Here is a 24730-nt window from a genome sequence, read left to right as displayed (position 1 = left end):
AACAACTATACAGAGACTAAAATAGTCTACGTGGCCATTAAACGTGTGTAAATGACAGCTCGCCTCGGAATACACTTGGTGCTTTCAAGACATCTGGGAACTCTGGGGTGGAAACCCGGTCAAATAACATCAGTGATCTTCAGGTCAGAAAGTCAGAGCTCTAGAAAGATGCCGCGTTCAAAACCACAAGGGTCTGAGACCTTGGAACTCAGAAATGTCCGACTTCAATGTGTTCAAGACAACTGGACTCGAAGCAAAACGAGCTCCGACTGGGAAATAATCATTTTGAACGATCATCCAATTTGGAATTCCATTTCGGAAGCTCACGCATTTTTTGAGTGCTCCGACTTTCCGACCTGAAGATCACTGAAGTGTTTCCTAGGCTAATATTTCCACAGCCAATTTCTTCATTTTTAATGTAAGCCTTACGCACCTCACGGGCCACTGCTCATGTTCAACATCTAGTCCTACACCCAAAGTAGTCTAACACATTTAGGATGTGTTTTGTTGGATTATTTAATGATTCTGATTATTTTTTGTTCAGCTGTGTTTAATGACGGTTTTCACGAAGATACATTTGCCTACATAAACAGTATTAGGCTAAAGTTGGTCTATTGCGATGCTAATTTTAAGAAGTTAGAATAGGCAACAAGTGTGAGTAAGCATTTTGCATAAAGGTAAAACATGGCACAACATCACCGTGCAAAGGGTGAGGTTTATCATTGTGTCACATATGTTCATTAGAATAGAGATAAATGATAAATCTGGAAAGCCATGCAGTAATGAACGTGGGCATGATGATGTTACATTTCCTTAATTCATCCAGAGTGAACCACATTTGAATTATTCAAATCTTAATTCAATTTAGCTGGATCGTTTTAAATAGCCTCGTGTTGTTTAGGCTATGGTATAGGCCACTGTTGAACTTATGAAGTTGATACACAGTTCGGTCACAGCACATACCTTTTTTTTGAGAAAGCGCACGTGTGGTTGCCGAACGTTGCAGCTAGAAACGAACTGAATAGATCCGATGTGATTCGTTATTGTACATGTTAGTGAGGCATATTTGTTCTAAATATCCTTTTTCCATCTGAACGTTCCAAAACGCCCAGCAGGTATCGTAATGTAGCCTACGCCCTCTGGCGACGGAGTTTGATTATTACACTACACTTATTTCCAATGCACCCTATTTTAATCAGAATCATCTCTATGTCCAAATCATGTTTTTCTATAAGATTAATTATTGGGCGAATGGTAATCAAATGGCTTCTTGTTGGTCATTCTGTAGATGTTTGTATTTCTTTTTTCAACCCCACGTTTTTATGATGGCAGTGTGTCAAGCGCCGCTGTGGAGTGTGCGCCATGAATAATCTTATGAATTACAGGATGCAAATGCTGTTGCCGGTGTCGAAACTGTAGGGTATTTTCTCTTTTGTCCAGTAGTGTGCTGGAGTGGATTTTCCTCTCCACCCCTTTTATGTGTGGTAGGACACATCCCTTCATAGCGACCACGGCTGCTGTCACCAACACCACAGCGCCGATGCTATCATAGGAGGACTGGATGACAATCTCTTTCGCCTATTAGGACATTGGATTTGAAAGACAGCTTTCAGCCATTTTATCATCGGTAAACTTTCGCTCTTTCTATCCCTTTTCATTTTGAACAATGACTTCATGAAGTAGGCTTACAAAAGCTAAATACGCCAGGTTTGGATAAGATAACAGTGGCTTTTATTGACGCCTGCTTTCCTGCTTTCGCACTCAATTCTAGCGTGTGACGACAGGGATATGGAGTTTGGGGAAGCAAATAAACTGGTTCGCATTTTGAACTATTTACACGATGTATCAGTCTACTGCAGCTAAACTGTTAAATCAAATAGTTTATTTAATTTTCCAGAACGTATACGCAGCCGCCAGTGATTGTGTTTTTATTAGGGAGTGAGTATCATTCATAAACCCCCCCTTAAATTTCTTGTTGTGGCAAAGCTGGTGAAATGACCAGAAATCGGTTTTAAATCACAAACAAGAGGTCGAATAGAAGGTCCTATATTGCTACATGGAATCTGGAACTACAAATGCAGTGTAGATAAAGTGATGATCGATGTCATTGTACAGATACAATGTTGCTGATGGGGACACATTCCTAATGTTGACATGTAGGCAGTGATTTTCTCATTTTGTTGACACACATGACTATCAAAAGAAGTTGTACTACTTAGCTAGTGCCAGGTGCAACAGCTTACCGAAGCATACAGGAAGCACACAGACAAGTCTCAGTTTGAGAGAGGTAAGTTACAATGTTCATTCAATGTTTCATTTAGTTTCGTATGAATAGTTACCTACTTTCTATGTATACAAATTCACTGTGACTATTGTTGTTAAAATAATGCTATGCTACTGTTATAATGGGTATTAGTTAAGATAATAGTCCGTGATATCAGTAGTCTAACTAATACAGTGACTAAAATATAGTATGCTGCCCTACGATGCAAGCACATGCCATAAACCATTTTTATGTTTCCTGAATCTGTAAGTCATATCTTAAAATAGTTTACAATTTTTGAATGGTGCATTTATTGTGCAAATTCAATTGAAGGAAAGACAAATCATTTTGATGGAAATACAGGTTCATTCAGAAAATGGGACATCAAATGTGTTCTGTTGACTTGGCATCTTAGGTATGTTGTAAAACAACTTTTAGCTTTCTATGCCTTTCCATTCTCAAGCAACATTTTAATTATGTTGGTTCATTGTCCTTACTGTACTGTATCATAGAAAAGAGTACTAACAGAGTAGAACACTCTGACCAAAAACTCACATTTGACCAAAAAAAGCAGAATTTTTCAGGAAATATAATTTTTTATGAAATGTCCTCCTTAAATCAGTGAGATTAGGATCTGTACTTATCTATTTGATAATTATTATACGTTTTTTTATCCGATATTATGCATTTTACCACAATCAATGCAAAAATTTGCATTATCGCAACAGTTTTAAAAAGTCCCAAAAAGTAATAAACACTTTTTTGTACCCCCTTTTTCTCCGCTATTTCGATCTTATCTTCTCGCTGCAACTCCCCAATGGGTTTGGGAGGCAAAGGTCGAGTCATGCGACCTCCAAAACATGACTTGCCAAACCGCACTTCTTAACACCTGCCTGGAAGCCAGATGCACCAATGTGTCAGAGGAAACACCGTTCAACTGACGACCAAGGTCAGCCTGCAGGCACTCGGCCTGCCATAAGGAGAAGCTAGAGCGTGATGTTTTTTTTCTCACAAAAATTACACAAAAAAACATGAGATGGATGAACAAGCTTTTTAAAGTTTCTAAAACAATACATGTATTACTAGTAAGAAGCAATGTGGTAAATTGTTTAAGTACGTTTTTTGTGAACTCAGTCTTATAAACAAAATATCACAGATGAGACAAAAAACATTGGTTACCGTGGTAACGCGGCTCGAGTCCTGTTTGTGCCTGTGAGATTGAGAGTCTGACTAGTAGCTGCATTGTCTTCTCTTCCCTAACATTTGAAACTCCAAAGTTTGAAAAACAACCTAGTTTGTGAACAAAATAATTTAAATAGCCAAGAAATTCAAGGACAAAGTCTCACTTAAGTAGACTTTCGTTTCAAGTAAATTAGACCAACTTTTATACCTGTGCCAGCGCTACTAAAAAATAAAATATTCACTCAGTTCATCAGGTGCCCCCAGCCCCCAGCCAGGCAGTGTTGCAGCACTGTGTGGGTTAAAGGTGCTGCATGATCAATCTGACATCTGTATGGGCCTTTCAGCATTTACGATGATATGGCCTCTGCACAAGACAGGGCATTCATACTTCTTGCGCTCTACCGAGCAACGCAGAGCTGTTGTTTAGGAAGTGAGTTTGTGTTTATACAGGACCTCTCGCACTCACGTTCCGTTAACCAATCATGTCAATTCGGAGCTCTACTGAGCCCTCCACGTACATTTTTGTTTAGAAGCGCACGGCGATGTGGTACAGAGCTCAATTTGGCCTCTGCGTGCCATACTGGCGCGCTCGACCACATTTTCGGATCAAGCATAAATTGTCTCTTACCTGCCAATGCCAAAATCTACCTGCATTTGACTGGTGGTGGGAGTTCATTTTAGGCCCTGTTAAAAACTAACTTGTCATTTAGAAAACAGCCTTTTAGAAAACAGCCTATGTGGGGTTAATATGAGTCAGTAACATTTATTCTACTGTCAAAATGTACTACAAAGCGTAAATAGGATAATTTTGTTCATAAAATCAGTCTTGTCCAAAACAGAGTTTTGTGAGACTTGTGGTCATTACTGCATCACAACGTAAATGAAGGTTGGGTTTGTTTCAACCCTACCCACATGCCCACAGCTGGCAGTAGCAAGTAATTATACATTCGGAGTGCAGCTTGCTCCTGACCAGATCAAAATGCCTGTGGTAAATTTGGGTTGACTTTGGATAGCCATATAAGGCTAGTTTGGGACCATCTGTAAATTACACAACTTACATGGGACAATATGTTAAAATTCCAACAGCTCCAAATTTCAATGACTTAAAAACCTCAAATTGTAGAAATGTATTTACAAATTGAAAGTGTTTAATGAGAAGTTGTGCAACATTAAAATATTGTCTCATTTGCATTGTGTAGTTTATTGACGTCACTAGCTAGCCCCGGAGATAGGCTATCCAAAGTGAAACCAATTTTGCCACGCTCTGGCATTAGCCTGAAAAAAAATATTTGCCTAACTCTTTCCACCTGCGAACACAAGACACGAGGCACCAACATCGAACCACACCCCGAAACCAACTCACATTTGAAATCAGTAATGTCCACCAGCATTTCTTAATGAACCAAATCTAAAACGAGGCCAAATCAGGAATGCAGTCGCCCTTTAATGCAATTGACGAAAATACCCCTTACTTCAGTGTAAGTATAAGTACTGTAATTACATGCATGCTTTTTCAAAAGTCAATAGTGGATTTAAAATGTAACACAGTGACTGCAATTTTTTTTTAAATATATATATAAAAAATATATATATTATACAGTACCAGTCAAGTTTGGACACACCTACTCATTCCAGGGTTTTTCTTTATTTTTACTATTCTTTACATTGTAGAATAATAGTGAAGACATCAAAACTATGAAATAACACATAGAATCATGTAGTAACCAAAAAAGTGTTAAACAAATCAAAATATATTTTACATTTGAGATTCTTCAAAATATCCACCCTTTGCCTTGATGACAGCTGTACAGGTCATATTATCTTTGTAATAGGATTTGGATATTTGTGGTTGTAAGATATTTTAGATGTATTTCCCGAATGGAGTGGGAATGCAAACAGCACAACACATTATGCCTATAAAGTACCTCAATATGTGAGATACTGATCAAAAACGGTCTTGGGATATCAAACAACAGTATAGGTTAGTGTGAAAATGGGGGATATACTGGAGGGGTTGCTCTTTGCTGAAACATAAGCTGCCGATTGTGGCTTAAAGTAAGTTAAATGTGATTATACACCCCGTATTTCTTGACAAACCTTACTTCATCAAATAACTGTTGTTTTACAAACAATCTGTACAATTGGTCTATTAAGGAGGGGTCCTAGTAAATAAATAAAGTTACCAACACGATCAGTGGTTCCCAAACTTTTTATAGTCCCGTACCCCTTCAAACATTCAACCTTCCGCTGCGTACCCCCTCTAGCACCAGGGTCAGCGCACTCTCAAATGTTGTTTTTTTGCCATCATTGTACGCCTGCCACACACAAACACTATACAATACATTTTATTAAACATAAGAATGAGTGTGAGTTTTTGTCACAACCCAGTTCGTGGGAAGTGACAAAGAGCTCTTATAGGACTAGGGCACAAATAATAATAATCAATAATTTTGCTCTTTCTTTAACCACTTTACATATAAAAAAATATTTGTTAATCGAAAATTGTGAATAACTCACCACAGGTTAATGAGAAGGGTGTGTTTGAAAGGATGCACATAACTCTGCAAAGTTGGGTTGTATTGGAGACAGTCTCAGTCTTAAATCATTCCCCCACACACAGTCTGTGCCTGTATTTAGTTTTCATGCTAGTGGTTGCAAAGGGCATCAGTGTCTTAACAGCGCGATTTGCCAAGGCAGGATACTCTGAGCGCAGCCCAATCCAGAAATCTGGCAGTGGCGTCTGATTAAATTCAATTTTCACTGAACCGCATGTTGCAATTTCGATGAGGCTCTCTTGTTCAGGTATCGGTAAGTGGACTGGAGGCAGGGCATGAACGAATCCAGTTGTTTGTGTCATCCGTTTCGGGAAAGTACCTGCGTAATTGCGCACCCAACTCACTCAGGTGCTTCGCTATATCACATTTGACATTTTCCTTAAGCTTTAGTTCATTTGCACACACCTGTGTGTTGTCCTTGTTAATGCAGACAGAGAAGAGCTTTAACCTCTTAATCATAGCCTCAATTCTGTCCCGCACATTGAATATAGTTGCGGAGAGTCGAGAAAAACATCACCCAGATAGGCCAGTCATGTGAGAAACTCGTCATCATGCAAGCGGTCAGCCAAGTGAAAATTATGGTCAGTAAAGAGAACTTTAAGTTTGTCTCACAATTCAATACTTTGCCCCTTGATAACCAGCACACTTCTGTATGTTGTAAAAGCGTTACACAAGAGTTCAGGGGCCTTGCTTTAACAAAGGTAACCATTTTCACTGTAGTGTCCAAAACCAATTTCAAGCTGTCAGGCAGCAAGAGCCTCTCGGTGGATTCTGCAGTGTACCCAAGTGGCGTCGGGAGCAACTGCTTGCATGCGCGTTACCATTCCACTATCTCTCCCTGTCATGACTTTTGCGCCATCAGTACAGATACCAACACATCTTGACCACCAAAGTCCATTTGATGTCACAAAGCTGTCCAGTACTTAAAAATATCTTCTCCTGTTGTCGAGGTTTCCAGTTGTTTGCAATGTACCAGGAGCTGTGCTAGGCCCGCCACGTCTGTTGACTCATCTAGCTGTAATGCATAGATTTCACTGGCTTGTATGCGAAGCAGTAATTGTTTCAAAACATCTCCTGCCATGTCACGGATGCGTCATGAAAAAGTGTTGTTTGATGGAGACATTGTCTGTATAGTTTTTTCGGCTTTTTCCCCCAGCATTGCCCCAGCCATATCCGCTGCAGCAGGAAAACTTTTGTCCTCCACAATAGTATGGGGCTTGTCTGTCCTAGCCATTCGGTAGCTCACCGTATAAGACACTTCTAGCCCCTTCTTATTAATGGTATCTGTTGCCTCTTTTTCATATTGCCATGTTTTGTTTCTAAATGTCTGTGCAAGAGTGGAGGTTTCATGGAGTTGTGAGATAGTACTTTTGCACATATAACACACTGTGGCTGAGGAAAGGCTCTACTCCCAATATAAGTGAACCACCAATCAACGTAGTTCTCATCAGATTTGCGCCTCTTTGAATGTCGTAGTCTGTTTTTTTCGGGGCTTTCAAGCAGAACAACTTGTGTCGTCAACAGGTGCAGGTGTAGTACTGCTGGTAGTAGCAGTACTACCAGCAGAGCTGTTATGTGTCTCTTAATGGACTGTTTGAAAATGTGAAGAATCTTTTTATATTTTATTATGTGAATCACATTTTTATTTGGTGTAACCCCGACGGCATTGTGCGTACCTCAGTTTGGGAATACCTGCTCTAATTGATGCATCATGGGTGAATACAACTTCATTTTAAAGAAATTTGGATATTTTACAGTGTTACGTAACACATCTACAGTGACACGTCTACAGACACTGTGTTGTAACATAATACATCTAACAGTTTAATGTCAAATGAAACTAAAATACAATTTTTGTGAGTTTATGGACAAACTACAGCAACAGATTTTGTTTTATTAAAATAAGTTAGGCTTTCTAAAGTCAAATTGACCCGAGAATTTAATCCAGACACATTTTGATAATGAGAATTTTGGGTGATAATGAACGCTAGTAAAACCAAATGCATGCTTTTCAACCGATCGCTGCCTGCACCTGCATGCCCGACTAGCATCACCACCCTGGATGGTTCCGACCTTGAATATGTGGACATCTATAAGTACCTAGGTGTCTGGCAAGACTGTAAACTCTCCTTCCAGACTCATATCAAACATCTCCAATCGAAAATCAAATCAAGAGTCTGCTTTCTATTCCGCAACAAAGCCTCCTTCACTCACGCCGCCAAACTTACCCTAGTAAAACTGACTATCCTACCGATCCTCGACTTCGGCAATGTCATCTACAAAATTGCTTCCAACACTCTACTCAGCAAACTGGATGCAGTTTATCAGAGTGCCATCCGTTTTGTCACTAAAGCACCTTATACCACCCACCACTGCGACTTGTATGCTCTAGTCGGCTGGCCCTCGCTACATATTCGTCGCCAGACCCACTGGCTCCAGGTCATCTACAAGTCCATGCTAGGTAAAGCTCCGCCTTATCTAAGTTCACTGGTCACGATGGCAACACCCATCCGTAGCACGCACTCCAGCAGGTGTATCTCACTGATCATCCCTAAAGCCAACACCTCATTTGGCCGCCTTTCGTTCCAGTACTCTGCTGCCTGTGACTGGAACGAATTGCAAAAATCACTGAAGTTGGAGACTTTTATCTCCCTCACCAACTTCAAACATCTGCTATCTGAGCAGCTAACCGATCGCTGCAGCTGTACATAAGTCTATTGGTAAATAGCCCACCCATTTTCACCTACCTCATCCCCATACTGTTTTTATTTATTTACTTTTCTGCTCTTTTGCACACCAATATCTCTACCTGTACATGACCATCTGATCATTTATCACTCCAGTGTTAATCTGCAAAATTGTAATTATTCGCCTACCTCCTCATGCCTTTTGCACACAATGTATATAGACTCCCCTTTTTTCTACTGTGTTATTGACTTGTTAATTGTTTACTCCATGTGTAACTCTGTGTTGTCTGTTCACACTGCTATGCTTTATCCTGGCCAGGTCACAGTTGCAAATGAGAACTTGTTCTCAACTAGCCTACCTGGTTAAATAAAGGTGAAATAAAAAATAAATTTAAAAAACGAAATGGCGGCTAAAATATTGTACATTTAATGAAAATAAGACACAGTGCCAAAAATTAGAAATCTAGTTGATCTTTCATGCATTAAGTTAGTCATGCTGGGTTCATAATCTGTGAGTGACTGAAGCCTTTCATGTATTTGAATCAGTGAATGTTGTTCCCATCTGCTTGAGCATTGTTGCTTCTTGCAGAGAAAGTAGGAATCCAAACACATGAATGGTGAAATGTTCCATATGTATCATCTCCAGCACCACCCCAATGTCAATGTACACTACAGTTCAACAGTTTGGGGTGAAAATATTTCAGAATTCTACCCACCTTTTTAAAAAATATATGATTAAATACAGTTATTAACTGCAGAAATATGGTCATTTTACAGTCACTGACTTGAAGTAGTTTTTTCCCCACCACATTAAAGTCAGCCTCAAGCAGTGTTAATTACACCTAGATGTCACACCATGTTCCCATTTTGTACTGTACACAATGGTTTTCCAAGGCAGCATCAAGCAGACTATCACTGCATATCACTGAGGAATGGAAAGGGTTTGAATGTATGGCAACATCTTGCTTTCAAATCTGTTGCAGTATCAAGAGTACTTTTTGGTTTGAAGAATAGAGGGAACCCAGATGATTAAATAATTGCACTGTAGAAATCTGCTAATTGACCAAGCTAGATAAAGCCCCATCAAGGATTTCATCTCAGAAAAATATGTCCATGACTCACCCTATTTTGCTGCTTGGTTACAAGCTGCCATAGCAACAGTAGCACATTTTCTGGGAGACATGTTGAGCTATTTCGAAAAACCTGTTTGAATTTGATTGAGAGGCTGCTTTTGGAAACTCTTGTGCTATGAAACAACAGAGAAACTATACAGCTGGAAAAGCTAAACAAATCCAATAGTCATACTTGTAATTCAAGTCAGGTTATAAGCCAAGCTCTTGACCATTTATATGACTACTACCGAGGGTAAGCTGTCTCTGTGGACAACATGAATGGGTCTCTCTCAGTGAGAGGAAACCTTATCGATCCAATGGTCATAATTACACAACAGAGTCATGGCCATTAGCCAAGCTAAGGTTTCGCTCCTCTCGTCTCCAGTGGGCTATAATCTTGGGAGATGACGGATGGACACATTGGGAAGATTGGAACCTGTGACCCTGCAGTCTAAAGACACCATGGAGCAAGGCTTCAGCTTCAGCACACTGGTGAGTCTTGTCAGTTAGTGGTGAGGGTACTTAGGGTGGGGCGGTGAAGCAGGGAGGGGTGAGCTGTGTGTGGAGTGGGATAGGTTAGGAGAAGAAGAGGCGGTGTGAAAGGAGGGGCTAGAGGGCTCTTGTCTTGGGAATAAAAGGATTCAAGGTTAGTATAGGAAGGCTGGGGTGAATGAGTTTACTCTGTAGAGGGTGTTTATGAGGGTCTGGGAAGGAGTGTGGGTGGGTTGTATTGATTTATTCTGTGTGTGTGTGGGGGGGGGTTAGTGGGTTTGGGGGGTCCACTCCAACGGTTTCCTCTGACTCACTCCCATTAGTATTCCCATTGCAGCTGCTCTGTCATTCAGACTCATCTCTCCATTCAGGGCCATCCCTCCATCCTGCGTTGGGAGAGATGGATGGAAGGAGAGAATAGGGGACAGAGCGGATGTTAGCCTCTTCAGACTTTACTTCCGCTGCTCATGAATAGATGATTAGACAAAGAAGATGTTATTATTAAGCCCTCAAAAGAGAGAGCGCTCAGGCCTGCTTCAACTATCACTGCCAAAAGGATGTCTAAATTTGACACTTTTGAGTGTCCAAACATATCCCCCATTATTATGCCCATTATGTTCTGCGAGCAATGGTTCTGTCTGCAGTCTTCGTCAATTTCCCCCTGTAGAGTCCAGTAGGATCTTGATAAGACGCCCACATTCAATAGTAACCTTATGGGAACTCTGCAGCAGCAGTGTCCAGTGTGTCCTCTGCTGCGCTCATTAGTATGGTGCAGAGCAGGGCCGCTCAGGCCAAAGCGGGGGCTAGCATAGCAGCGAGCTCAGAGGGAGCAGGCTTCCGATCAGCTCCCCCCTTAATCCCCCCAACCCCCGCCCACTGAACCTGCACTGGCCGCCCTGTCCCAGTGAAGGATGAACAGTGATGATGTTGTCCGGTCATGTGACCACCTGGAGAGGGAGGGCTGGGAGACTACTGAGGGAGACAGCCCGTGCTGATGCTAGCTGTTGTTTCAGAAGAAGCTACAGTAGTACTGCTGCTAGGGGTGATAGGGTTGCTGTGTCAGACTGTTGGCCTTAGGGTTTTTCTGGTACTGATGCAATGTTAGTGATGAATGTGTTGTTTTAGGCCCTGGGGTGTAGAAAAAGAGGTGTTCTAATGCTGGTGTTGATAACCAGGATGACTTAGTCCTAGCCTAACCTTATCCATTAGATGGGAAAATGCAACACTAGCCTTTGATCAGTTTCTAGGGACACCTACTACACTCCGATGCTTGTGGTTACTTTGACTCCTAAGTTGACCTCTGTGACTGCTCTGCCCGTGTCCTCTCGGACTCTGACCCTGGTGCTTGAACGTTGATCTCTGATCCCGGTGACCTTTGACCCCCGACAGAAGAAGCTGGCAGCCGAGCCGGACCACACGGACGTGAGCCTGACGGCGGCAGAGCGCGTGCGGGCCCTCAGCAAGATGGGCTGCAGCATCGAGATCAACGAAGAGATCACGCCACGCCGCTACTTCCGGTCCGGGGTGGAGATGGAGCGCATGGCCGCCGTGTACCTGGAGGAGGGCAGCCTGGAGAATGCCTACGTCCTCTACAACAAGTTCATCACGTAAGGAGAGGAGAGAGAGAGTATCTTATACCTGTGTCTAGACTAGGGCCTATGATAGAGTGTAGTACTAGCATACCGTTGGGCTATGTCCAATGTACTAATGGCAGATCAAGTACAGTGTCTGATGATTAATGCACTACTGTAATCTGTCTAACCACCCACTATCTCTCTGTTGTGTTCTAGTCTGTTTGTCGAGAAACTCCCCAGCCATCGAGACTACCAGCAGTGCAGTGTGCCTGAGAAACAGGTGATAATAAAGGTAAGCCCTTGGGCTTCTGTTTTGAGTGGACCCATGTGGTGCTCAGCCCTGTGGAAAGCTCATTAACATCAGGGCTTATTAGCATGGCTGGAGGGATGGAGAGAGGGGTCGAGGGATGGAGAGAGGAGTCGCAGGGTGGTACGAGGGCCCTGTCTGTCTGGCTGAGTGGTTGGCTACTTAGTGGGTGCCTCATACTTAGTGGGGGGATTCAGGTCTGCTTTGATTTAAGTGATGTCTGTAAAGGTAAGCGAGTCCAAGGTCAGCTCAGGAACAGCACTAGTTTGGAAAGGGCTGTAGATTACCTTCTGTATACAAACAATAGAAGCGCCACTACGATCTATTAAGATCTTTGAAATGGTAGATGAATGGCTCACCGTTTTCGATTCGTCATGTAAGGATTTGGCCCTCACTTGTTGACCATTGGATCTGCAAAGCACCACGGCTAATGGAAGAAGGTATTTCCCTGCCTGCACTCACACAGTTGATTTTATTCTCAGAAGTTGCAAGATGTTGCATTTCCGCGGAAAGATCAATTGAAGAAGCTCCTCCACGAGAAGTACAACAAGGAACAAACAGAGTATCTCAAAAGTCAGGTAATGTTTAGCATCAGAACCTTTCGTTACATTCCTTGAGAATCGCTAGGAGGCTGGCTGGGAGCACAATGTGTGGCTCTAAGCCCAGTGCTAGTGTGCAACACCTGTTCATATTAGTTACAGTGCGGTGTTTATCACTTTTTCGGTGAATATGAATGCTTCAATGCAGCAGTCTGTAGTTGCATTTGTAATTTGTGATAAGTAGTGATGAGGAATATTTAGGAGTATGATCATGTATATCAACAAATTGTACTAATATTAAAATGGCACAGATCTGAAGTGTTGTGTCTGTATTGTCGGTTTGTGCCTGCACGTGCGTGTTCATGTGTGCACTCTTTTGTATGCGTGTGCAGAGCCAGGCGGTGGTGGCGGATTGCTGCGGCCAGCAGCTGCAAAAGATGTCTCTGGTTGAGCAGGAGAGGCAGAGGGTGGCGCAGCTGCGCAGGATGCAGATGGAGTCGGAGCAGTTCCGCTACTTCGAGGACCAACTGCGTAGACAGGAGCTGGCCAATCGCAGAGACGAGGCGGTCGCTAAAGTGCCTGAACAAACAGACGGGGCCTGTCTGTCCCACTCCTCCAAGAACCATGTTCGTCTCGAACCGAACCGCAATAAACAGCTTCTCCCCAGCAGCAAGCCAGCAGCTACACTGGCTGGCGTACATAGTGAGTGTCCTGCTCCCATTAGTGTATAACATCTAGGTTCTATATTTTCGATTGAGTGATTGTTACTCAGAGACTAACCATGAGTAAGGTAATGGGGAAGTCAATAATGAGGTACATTAATAGATGGTGTATATATTTGAGCTGGTTAGCACTGTTGATGCATGTTTTTGTGTTGCATGAGTCACACTGATGGACATCCTATTATTGTTGTTACACATACAGTGCTTACGTGTGGTGTGTGTGTGTGTGTCCATACAGATCAACGGGTTGAGGGCCTGAGGCGGGTGGTCATTCCTAGAGACCTGACCTACAGGTTTCTACTGCTAGCCGACAGTAACACAGCCAGGGGAATAGAGACATGTGGGGTACTCTGTGGAAAACTGGTAAGACATGCTCTGCTCTCCACACAAAAATGTATCTATTTTATTTTGTCGACAAACTACCACTTTATTGGGGAAAGTCAAACTTCCCAGGCTACTGCTTACCTTATCTAAGCAAACCGTCGGAGACACCATATTTACTCAGTGCCATTCCATCTGCAAACAATAGTTATGTCAAGTAGGAAGGAGAGCGGGAGGTTGCCAATGTAAGGTGTTCAAAGTTGATTGTAGTTGCTACAGTATTTGCTCTCATTTGATGGTCCTGCAAATTAGCAATAACAGTACCTCAGTGCCAGTAGACTTATGCACAGTTATTAGCGACTGTGTTGTGCATTGTAATGCATTAACTCATAGGAAGTCTTACCTTTGTCTCTTCCAGACTCAAAACGAGTTCATGCTGACCCATGTGGTGGTGCCCAAACAGTCAGCTGGCCCAGACTACTGTGATATGGAGAACGTGGAGGAGCTCTTTAGTTTCCAGGACCACCACAACCTACTGACTCTGGGCTGGATCCATGTGAGTCGACACTACACACACACCTCCACACATACAGTTTAAGTCGGAAGTTTACATACACCTTAGCCAATTACATTTCATCTCTGTTTTTCACTATTTCTGACATTTAATCCCTGTAAAAATTCCCTGTCTTAGGTCAGTTAGGATCACCACTTTATTTTAAGAATGAGAAATGTCAGAATAATAGTAGAGAGAATGATTTATTTCAGCTTTCATTTATTTAATCACATTCCCAGTAGGTCAGAAATTTACATACACTCAATTAGTATTTGGTAGCATTGCCTTTAATTTGTTTAACTTGGGTAAAACGTTTCAGGTAGCCTTCCACAAGCTTCCCACAAAACATTGGGTGAATTTTGGCCCATTCCTAATGACAAAGCTGGTGTAACTGAGTCAGGTTTGTCGGCCTCCTTGCTCTCACACGTTTTTTCAGTTCTGCCCACACCTTTTCTATAGGATTGAGGTCAGTGCTTTGTGATGACCACTCCAATATATCCAATTAGTTTTCCCTCCTCATGATGCTATCTATTTTGTGAAGCGCACCAGTCCCTCCTGCAGTAAAGCACCCCCACAATATGATGCTGTCACCCCTGTGCTTCACGGTTGGGATGGTGTGAATATAGATACTTTTGTACCTGGTTCCTCCAGCATCTTCACAAGGTCCTTAGCTGTTGTTCTGGGATTGATTTGCACTTTTTGCACCAAAGTACGTTCATCTCTAGGTGACAGAGCGGTATGACGGCTGCGTGGTCCCAGGGTGTTTATACTTGCGTACTATTGTTTGTACAGATGAATGTGGTACCTTCAGGTGCTTGGAAATTGCTGCCAAGGATGAACCAGACTTGCGGAGGTCTACAAAAAATTGTTTTGGTCTTGGCTGATTTCATTTTCCCATGATGTCAAGCAAAGAGGCACTGAATTTGAAGGTAGGCCTTGAAATACATCCACAGGTACACCTTCAATTGACTCAAATGATGTCAATTAGCCTATCAGAAGCTTCTAAAACCATTACATAATTTTCTGGAATTTCCCAAGCTGTTTAAAGACAGTCAACTTAGTGTATGTAAACTTCTGACACACTGGAATTGTGATACAGTGAAATAATCTGTTTGTAAACAAATATTGGAAAAATGAGTTGTGTCATGCACAAAGTAGATGTCCTAACCGAGTTGCCAAAACTATAATCTGTTAACAAGAAATTTGTGGAGTGGTTGAAAAACAAGTTTTAATGACTACAACCTAAGTGTATGTAAACTCCCAACTTCAACTGTATGCACAAGCGCATACACACATTGTACACACACAGATGCACTCAAACATGCACTTATGCACACACACACACACACACACACACACACACACACACACACACACACACACACACACACACACACACACACACACACACACACACACACACACACACACACACACACACACACACACACACACACACTTGCCCACTCCCCACACTTTAATTTGCATAATCAAATATCACCATAGAAACCCGGTCCATTGGTTCAGATGTCAAAGTTAATCATAGACCTGCCTTCTGAGTCTGTGCCAGGGATGTTTCTAGGAGTTGAGGACATTGGGAGCTTAGCCCAAAACCAGAGGGGGCATCCTCCCCAGAGAGAAGACATTTTTCTATTTCAACAGCATAAATGCATCAATCTGGTACACTTTGAGATAAACATAGAGAGATTGACTAAAATAGACTAATAATACAGTACCAGTCAAAAGGTTGAACACATCCTACTTATTCAAGGGTTTTTCTTTTCTTTTTACTATTTTCTACATTGTAGAAAATAAAATGATCCCTTATGGAAAAAAAAACATGTTTTCATGTGAAGTTAATGTGATAACGTGACATGTAAAGCAATTTGGTCAAATTAAACTACAGTGGGGCAAAAAAAGTATTTAGTCAGCCACAAATTGTGCAAGTTCTACCACTTAAAAAGATGAGAGAGGAATGTAATTTTCATCATAGGTACACTTCAACTCAAATCAAATCAAATCAAATTTTATTTGTCACATGCACATGGTTAGCAGATGTTAATGCGAGTGTAGTGAAATGCTTGTGCTTCTAGTTCCGACAATGCAGTGATAACCAACAAGTAATCTAACTAACAATTCCAAAACTACTGTCTTATACACAGTGTAAGGGGATAAAGAATATGTACATAAGGATATATGAATGAGTGATGGTACAGAGCAGCATACAGTAGATGGTATCGAGTACAGTATATACATGTGAGATGAGTATGTAGACAAAGTAAACAAAGTGGCATAGTTAAAGTGGCTAGTGATACATGTATTACATAAGGATGCAGTCGATGATGTAGAGTACAGTATATACATATACATATGCATATGAGATGAATAATGTAGGGTAAGTAACATTATATAAGGTAGCATTGTTTAAAGTGGCTAGTGATATATTTACATCATTTCCCATCAATTCCCATTATTAAAGTGGCTGGAGTTGGGTCAGTGTCAATGACAGTGTGTTGGCAGCAGCCACTCAATGTTAGTGGTGGCTGTTTAACAGTCTGATGGCCTTGAGATAGCTGTTTTTCAGTCTCTCGGTCCCAGCTTTGATGCACCTGTACTGACCTCGCCTTCTGGATGATAGCGGGGTGAACAGGCAGTGGCTCGGGTGGTTGATGTCCTTGATGATCTTTATGGCCTTCCTGTAACATCGGGTGGTGTAGGTGTCCTGGAGGGCAGGTAGTTTGCCCCCGGTGATGCGTTATGCAGACCTCACTACCCTCTGGAGAGCCTTACGGTTGATGGCGGAGTAGTTGCCGTACCAGGCGGTGATACAGCCCGCCAGGATGCTCTCGATTGTGCATCTGTAGAAGTTTGTGAGTGCTTTTGGTGACAAGCCGAATTTCTTCAGCCTCCTGAGGTTGAAGAGGCGCTGCTGCGCCTTCTTCACTACGCTGTCAGTGTGCGTGGACCAATTTAGTTTGTCTGTGATGTGTATGCCGAGGAACTTAAAACTTGCTACCCTCTCCACTACTGTTCCATCGATGTGGATAGGGGGGGTGTTCCCTCTGCTGTTTCCTGAAGTCCACAATCATCTCCTTAGTTTTGTTGACGTTGAGTGTGAGGTTATTTTCCTGACACCACACTCCGAGGGCCCTCACCTCCTCCCTGTAGGCCGTCTCGTCGTTGTTGGTAATCAAGCCTACCACTGTTGTGTCGTCCGCAAACTTGATGATTGAGTTGGAGGCGTGGGTGGCCACGCAGTCGTGGGTGAACAGGGAGTACAGGAGAGGGCTCAGAACGCACCCTTGTGGGGCCCCCCGTGTTGAGGATCAGCGGGGAGGAGATGTTGTTGCCTACCCTCACCACCTGGGGGCGGCCCGTCAGGAAGTCCAGTACCCAGTTGCACAGGGCGGGGTCGAGACCCAGGATCTCGAGCTTGATGACGAGCTTGGAGGGTACTATGGTGTTGAATGCCGAGCTGTAGTCGATGAACAGCATTCTCACATAGGTATTCCTCTTGTCCAGGTGGGTTAGGGCAGTGTGCAGTGTGGTTGAGATTGCATCGTCTGTGGACCTATTTGGGCGGTAAGCAAATTGGAGTGGGTCTAGGGTGTCAGGTAGGGTGGAGGTGATATGGTCCTTGACTAGTCTCTCAAAGCACTTCATGATGACGGAAGTGAGTGCTACGGGGCGGTAGTCGTTTAGCTCAGTTACCTTAGCTTTCTTGGGAACAGGAACAATGGTGGCCCTCTTGAAGCATGTGGGAACAGCAGACTGGTATAGGGATTGATTGAATATGTCCGTAAACACACCGGCCAGCTGGTCTGCGCATGCTCTGAGGGCGCGGCTGGGGATGCCGTCTGGGCCTGCAGCCTTGCGAGGGTTAACACGTTTAAATGTCTTACTCACCTCGGCTGCAGTGAAGGAGAGACCGCATGTTTTCGTTGCAGGCCGTGTCAGTGGCACTGTATTGTCCTCAAAGCGGGCAAAAAAAGTTATTTAGTCTGCCTGGGAGCAAGACATCCTGGTCCGTGACTGGGCTGGGTTTCTTCTTGTAGTCCGTGATTGACTGTAGACCCTGCCACATGCCTCTTGTGTCTGAGCCGTTGAATTGAGATTCTACTTGGTCTCTGTACTGACGCTTAGCTTGTTTAATAGCCTTGCGGAGGGAATAGCTGCACTGTTTGTATTCGGTCATGTTGCCAGACACCTTGCCCTGATTAAAAGCAGTGGTTCTCGCTTTCAGTTTCACGCGAATGCTGCCATCAATCCACGGTTTCTGGTTAGGGAATGTTTTTATCGTTGCTATGGGAACGACATCTTCAACGCACGTTCTAATGAACTCGCACACCGAATCAGCGTATTCGTCAATATTTTTATCTGACGCAATACGAAACATGTCCCAGTCCACGTGATGGAAGCAATCTTGGAGTGTGGAATCCGCTTGGTCGGACCAGCGTTGGACAGACCTCAGCGTGGGAGCCTCTTGTTTAAGTTTCTGCCTGTAGGCAGGGATCAACAAAATGGAGTCGTGGTCAGCTTTTCCGAAAGGGGGGCGGGGCAGGGCCTTATATGCGTCGCGGAAGTTAGAGTAACAATGATCCAAGGTTTTACCACCCCTGGTTGCACAATCGATATGCTGATAAAATTTAGGGAGTCTTGTTTTCAGATTAGCTTTGTTAAAATCCCCAGCTACAATGAATGCAGTCTCCGGATAAATGGTTTCCAGTTTGCAAAGAGTTAAATAAAGTTCATTCAGAGCCATCGATGTGTCTGCTTGGGGGGGGGATATATACGGCTGTGATTATAATCGAAGAGAATTCTCTTGGAAGATAATGCGGTCTACATTTGATTGTGAGGAATTTGAGGATTTGAGTTCCTGTATGTTTCTTTCATCACACCATGTCTCGTTAGTCATGAGGCATACGCCCCCGCCACTCTTCTTACCAGAAAGATGTTTGTTTCTGTCGGCGCGATGCGTGGAGAAACCCGTTGGCTGCACCGCATCGGATAGCGTCTTCCCAATAAGCCATGTTTCCGTGAAGCAGAGAACGTTGCCGTCTCTGATGTCCCTCTGGAATGCTACCCTTGCTCGGATTTCATCAACCTTGTTGTCAAGAGACTGGACATTGGCAAGAAGAATGCTGGGGAGTGGTGCGCGATGTGCCCTTGTCCGGAGTCTGACCAGAAGACCGCTACGTTTCCCTCTTTTTCGGAGTCGTTTTTTTGGGTCGCTGCATGCGATCCATTCCATTGTCCTGTTTGTAAGGCAGAACACAGGATCCGCGTCGCGGAAAACATATTCTTGGTCGTACTGATGGTGAGTTGACGCTGATCTTATATTCAGTAGTTCTTCTCGACTGTATGTAATGAAACCTAAGATGACCTGGGGTACTAATGTAAGAAATAACACGTAAAAAAAAACAAAAATCTGCATAGTTTCCTAGGAACGCGAAGCGAGGCGGCCATCTCTGTCGGCGCCGGAAGTGAAAAAGTATTATTAACTATGACAGACAAAATGAGAGAGAAAAAATCCAGAAAATCACATTGTAGGATTTTTAATGAATGTGTTTGCAAATTATGGTGGAAAATAAGTATTTGGTCACCTACAAACAAGCAAGATGTCTGACTCTCACAGACCTGTAACTTCTTCTTTAAGAGGCTCCTCTGTCCTCCACTCGTTACCTGTATTAATGACACCTGTTTGAACTTGTTATCAGTATAAAAGACACCTGTCCACAACCTCAAACAGTCACACTCCAAACTCCACTATGGCCAAGACCAAAGATCTGTCAAAGGACACCAGAAACAAAATTGTAGACCTGCACCAGGCTGAGAAGACTGAATCTGCAATAGGTAAGCAGCTTGGTTTGAAGAAATCAACAGGGAGCAATTATTAGGAAATGGAAGATATACAAGACCACTGATAATCTCCCTCGATCTGGGGCTCCATGCAAGATCTCACCCCGTGGGGTTAAAATTATCACAAGAACGGTGAGCAAAAATCCCAGAACCACACGGGGGGACCTAGTGAATGACCTGCAGAGAGCTGGGACCAAAGTAACAAAGCCTACCATCAGTAACACACTACGCCGCCAGGGACTCAAATCCTGCAGTGCCAGACGTGTCCCCTGCTTAAGCCAGTACATGTCCAGGCCCGTCTGAAGCTTTCTAGAGAGCATTTGGATGATCCAGAAGAAGATTGGGAGAATGTCATATGGTCAGATGAAACCAAAATATAACTTTTTGGTAAAAACTCAACTCGTCGTGTTTGGAGGACAAAGAATGCTGAGTTGCATCCAAAGAACACCATACCTACTGTGAAGCATGGGGGTGGAAACATCATGCTTTGGGGCTGTTTTTCTGCAAAGGGACTAGGACGACTGATCCGTGTAAAGGAAAGAATGAATGGGGTCATGTATCGTGAGATTTTGAGTGAAAACCTCCTTCCATCAGCAAGGGCATTGAAGATAAAACATGGCTGGGTCTTTCAGTATGACAATGTTCCCAAACACACCGCCCGGGCAACGAAGGAGTGGCTTCGTAAGAAGCATTTCAAGGTCCTGGAGTGGCCTAGCCAGTCTCCAGATCTCAACCCCATAGAAAATCTTTGGAGGGAGTTGAAAGTCCGTGGAGGAGATCTGCATGGAGGAATGGGCCAAAATACCAGCAACAGTGTGTGAAAACCTTGTGAAGACTTACAGAAAACATTTGACCTCTGTCATTGCCAACAAAGAGTATATAACAAAGTATTGAGAAACCTTTGTTATTGACCAACTACTTATTTTCCGCCATAATTTGCAAATTCATTAAAAACCCTACAATGTGATTTTCTGTTTTGTTTTTTTCATTTTGTCTGTCATAGTTGAAGTGTACCTATGATGAAAATTACAGGCCTCTCTCATTTTTAAGTGGGAGAACTTGCACAATTGGTGGCTGACTAAATACTTTTTTGCCCCACTGTACATGTGAAAATCTGATCACATGTGAAGGATTCCAAAGGGTTCCAAAAACACATCTTCACATGTGACATCGTTATTTTTCTCACATGGGCCGAATACAACAGGTGTAGACTTTACAGTGAAATGCTTACTTACAAACCCTTAAACCAACTGTGCAGTTCAAGAAAGAGTTAAGAAAATATTTACCTAATAAACTAAAATAATAAAGTCACACAATAAAATAACAATAACGAGACTATATACAGGGGGTAGCGGTACCGAGTCAGTGTTCAGGGGTACAGGTTAGTCGAGGTAAGTTGTACATGTAGGGAGGGGTGAAGTGACTATGCATAGATAATAAACAGCGAGTAACAGCAGTGTAAAAAAAACGGATGGGGAGGTGTCAATGTTATAGTCCAGTGGCCATTTTATGAATTGTTCAGCAGTCTAATGGCTTGGGGTTAGAAGCTGTTAAGGTGTCTTTTGGTCCTAGACTTGGCGCTCTGGTGCTGCTTGCCGTGGGGTAGCACATGTGGGTAGCACAACTACCTCAATCAGCCTGACTAACCGGTGTCTGTATGTAGACTCGCTACTTTTATAGCCTCGCTACTGTATATAGCCTGTCTTTTTACTGTTGTTTTATTTCTTTACTTACCTATTGTTCACCTAACACCTTTTTTGCACTATTGGTTAGAATACTACACCTGTTGTATTCGGCGCACATGACAAATAAACTTTGATTTGATTTGTGAAATCATGTGGTTTTTCTGTAAGAGATCCTTAGGCAATCCTTAGAAATTGTTCCACTGAATTATATCAGCTGATGTGGGAGAAATAAACTAAACAGAAAATCTTCTGAAGACAACAAAGCATAGACGAAATGTACCCAGGGCTACACCATACCCAAAATGTTTTCCACTCAAATAAAACGTTTACTTTTGGGTTCACAATCTCTTTTTTTCCCATGTGCATCTTAATCCAAATGTGTGCGTGTCCAGTTACAAGGCTGTTAGCTAAAAAGGTAACATGACTGAACAGCTTGTTTGTTATGAGACAAATAGGCTACTAAGCGGCCTGCGAGTAACCTAGTTTTAAAACTGCCCAGGACATTTTATTTATCCAATAATTCCCCCGAATTCATGATAGAAAAAACAAACAAGATACTGTACCTCCGGTAAAATGGATTGTGTCTTTTTGAATGGTTTGGGCTACAGACACACGGTTTTCACTAAAGTAATGATAAAACCATGACAGTTACACTCTAGGCAAGTGCTCAGATTTGTAAGTGATACGCCGTTTATGGAAACTTATAATCAGACTTACAGCCTGCAATTTCGAAATTCTTTGACCATCGAAAGGTTCGGAACTTGACCCCCACCCCCCAAAAAAATCAGGACTGCGGCCCCAGAAGCCCAGGTCTAATAACGCCTAACATGGGAGTTACACACTGGAGGGGCAGACTGAAATCTAGTTCCACTGATTTTGGAGAATAAACATAATCTATAAATATCAGATATAACACCTAACATCTTTATCTCCCGACCAACTCTTCTGACTGTGGCTCTCCTTCGTTCTCAGACCCACCCCACCCAGACGGCCTTCCTGTCCAGTGTTGACCTGCATACACACGGCTCCTACCAGCTCATGCTGCCTGAAGCCATCGCCATCGTCTGCTCGCCCAAACACAACGAGTGAGTCCCTGTCTGCTAGAAGGAGTAAGCCTGCTGATGCTAACGCTAAAGAAAACCAATCCATGCAATGTGGGTGGTATCAAATAGTTTATTCAGTAGGGAAGCAACGTTACCGGAATTGCGTGGTGTGGAGCCGACATGATGATTCTCGGTGATGTGGAAGAATGGGTTGTGTCAGTTCTATACTTAACATCTCTATCTTATTCTACACAGCTCTAAATGTTCTACCTCACTGAATAAGCCTCGGGCATAAGTTCAGAACTCAGATGACTAACCTAATGTAGGCCTCACAGTTGCTTGGCTGGAAGACGCTCTAGTTTTACCAGATGGATGTCACGACTTCCTTTGGCCATGAGCCCTACTGTATATAGACAGGTCCTGTGTCTGTGATCTGTGTGTTGCAGTACGGGAGTGTTCAGACTCACCAGTTCTGGGATGGGGGAGGTCGCTGGCTGCAGACTGAAGGGCTTTCACCCACACTCCAAGGACCCGCCGCTCTTCAGCGTAAGTAATACACACAGACATCCTCCCAGCAGACAGAGAGGCCTCACTGCTTCCGCAGCCTCCCTCTTTTTCAGCACAGTCTCAAATAGAGCGTGTGTGTGTGTGTGTGTGTGTGTGTGTGTGTGTGTGTGTGTGTGTGTGTGTGTGTGTGTGTGTGTGTGTGTGTGTGTGTGTGTGTGTTCATGTCGAATCCCCGAGCTGACAAGGTAAAAATTTGTCTTTCTGCCCCTGAACAAGGCAGTTAACCCACTGTTCCCCGGTAGGCCGTCATTGTAAATAAGAATTTGTTCTTAACTGACTTGCCTGGTCAAATAAAAAATATCAAAAATATGTCCCTCTATTCATGGTTGTGCTTCTCCACTGTTGTTGTTAGTTAACCTGATAATTAAACATGGCCTTTTCTATTTTCAGATCTGTAGGCATGTTGTTATAAAGGACTCGAAAACAACAGTGCTGGACCTCCGGTGACAGCGAGGGGAAGACAGGACACCCACAACCCTAACTACTATTTATTTTTTTATTTAACTAGGCAAGTCAGTTAAGAACATATTCTTATTGACAATGACGGCCTACAGTGGGTTAACTGCCTTATTCAGGGGCAGAACGACAGTTTTTTACTTTGTCAGCTCGGGGATTCGATCCTGTAACCTTTTGGTTACTGGCCCAACACTAACCACTAGGCTACCTGCCGCCCCTACACTCTAACCACTAGGCTACCTGCCGCCCCTACACTCTAACCGCTAGGCTACCTGCCGCCCCTACACTCTAACCGCTAGGCTACCTGCCTCTACACTCTAACCACTAGGCTACCTGCCGCCTCTACACTCTAACCACTAGGCTACCTGCCGCCCCTACACTCTAACCACTAGGCTACCTGCCGCCCCTACACTCTAACCACTAGGCTACCTGCCGCCCCTACACTCTAACCACTAGGCTACCTGCCGCCCCTACACTCTAACCACTAGGCTACCTGCCGCCCCTACACTCTAACCACTAGGCTACCTGCCGCCCCTACACTCTAACCACTAGGCTACCTGCCGCCCCTACACTCTAACCACTAGGCTACCTGCCGCCCCTACACTCTAACCACTAGGCTACCTGCCGCCCCTACACTCTAACCACTAGGCTACCTGCCGGCCCTTCACTCTAACCACTAGGCTCCCTGCCGCCCCTACACTCTAACCACTAGGCTACCTGCCGCCCCTACACTCTAACCACTAGGCTACCTGCCGCCCCATTTATACCTTTGTTTACAATGAATGCTTTTGTATTTATTTATTTTTTTGAAAT

General features: G+C 43.3%; 1 protein-coding gene across 4 annotated transcripts; it reads left to right on the top strand.

Moving 5' to 3' along the window:
* The first annotated feature begins 54 nt into the window (after positions 1 to 54).
* On the top strand, positions 55 to 24068 carry LOC124040033 (AMSH-like protease). Of its 4 annotated transcripts, none has more exons than XM_046356744.1 (11): positions 55 to 418; positions 10185 to 10291; positions 11681 to 11898; positions 12082 to 12157; positions 12655 to 12750; positions 13104 to 13413; positions 13672 to 13796; positions 14173 to 14310; positions 22824 to 22936; positions 23341 to 23440; positions 23852 to 24068. In XM_046356744.1, the coding sequence occupies exons 2-11, from the start codon at positions 10211 to 10213 to the stop codon at positions 23906 to 23908; spliced, it is 1314 nt and encodes a 437-aa protein (XP_046212700.1). In that variant the 5' UTR covers positions 55 to 418; positions 10185 to 10210; the 3' UTR covers positions 23909 to 24068. The 4 variants fall into 4 exon arrangements, with proteins under 4 accessions (XP_046212700.1, XP_046212699.1, XP_046212698.1 ...); XM_046356743.1 differs by lacking the exon at positions 55 to 418 and adding an exon at positions 1475 to 1627; XM_046356742.1 differs by lacking the exon at positions 55 to 418 and adding an exon at positions 1485 to 2287.
* Positions 24069 to 24730: the final 662 nt, after the last annotated feature.

This window comes from Oncorhynchus gorbuscha, linkage group LG07, assembly GCF_021184085.1.
Source record: "Oncorhynchus gorbuscha isolate QuinsamMale2020 ecotype Even-year linkage group LG07, OgorEven_v1.0, whole genome shotgun sequence".
Taxonomy (NCBI): domain Eukaryota; kingdom Metazoa; phylum Chordata; class Actinopteri; order Salmoniformes; family Salmonidae; genus Oncorhynchus; species Oncorhynchus gorbuscha.
The sequence above is the reverse complement of the archived record's forward strand: the minus strand, read 5'-3'. Positions and strand labels throughout refer to the sequence as shown.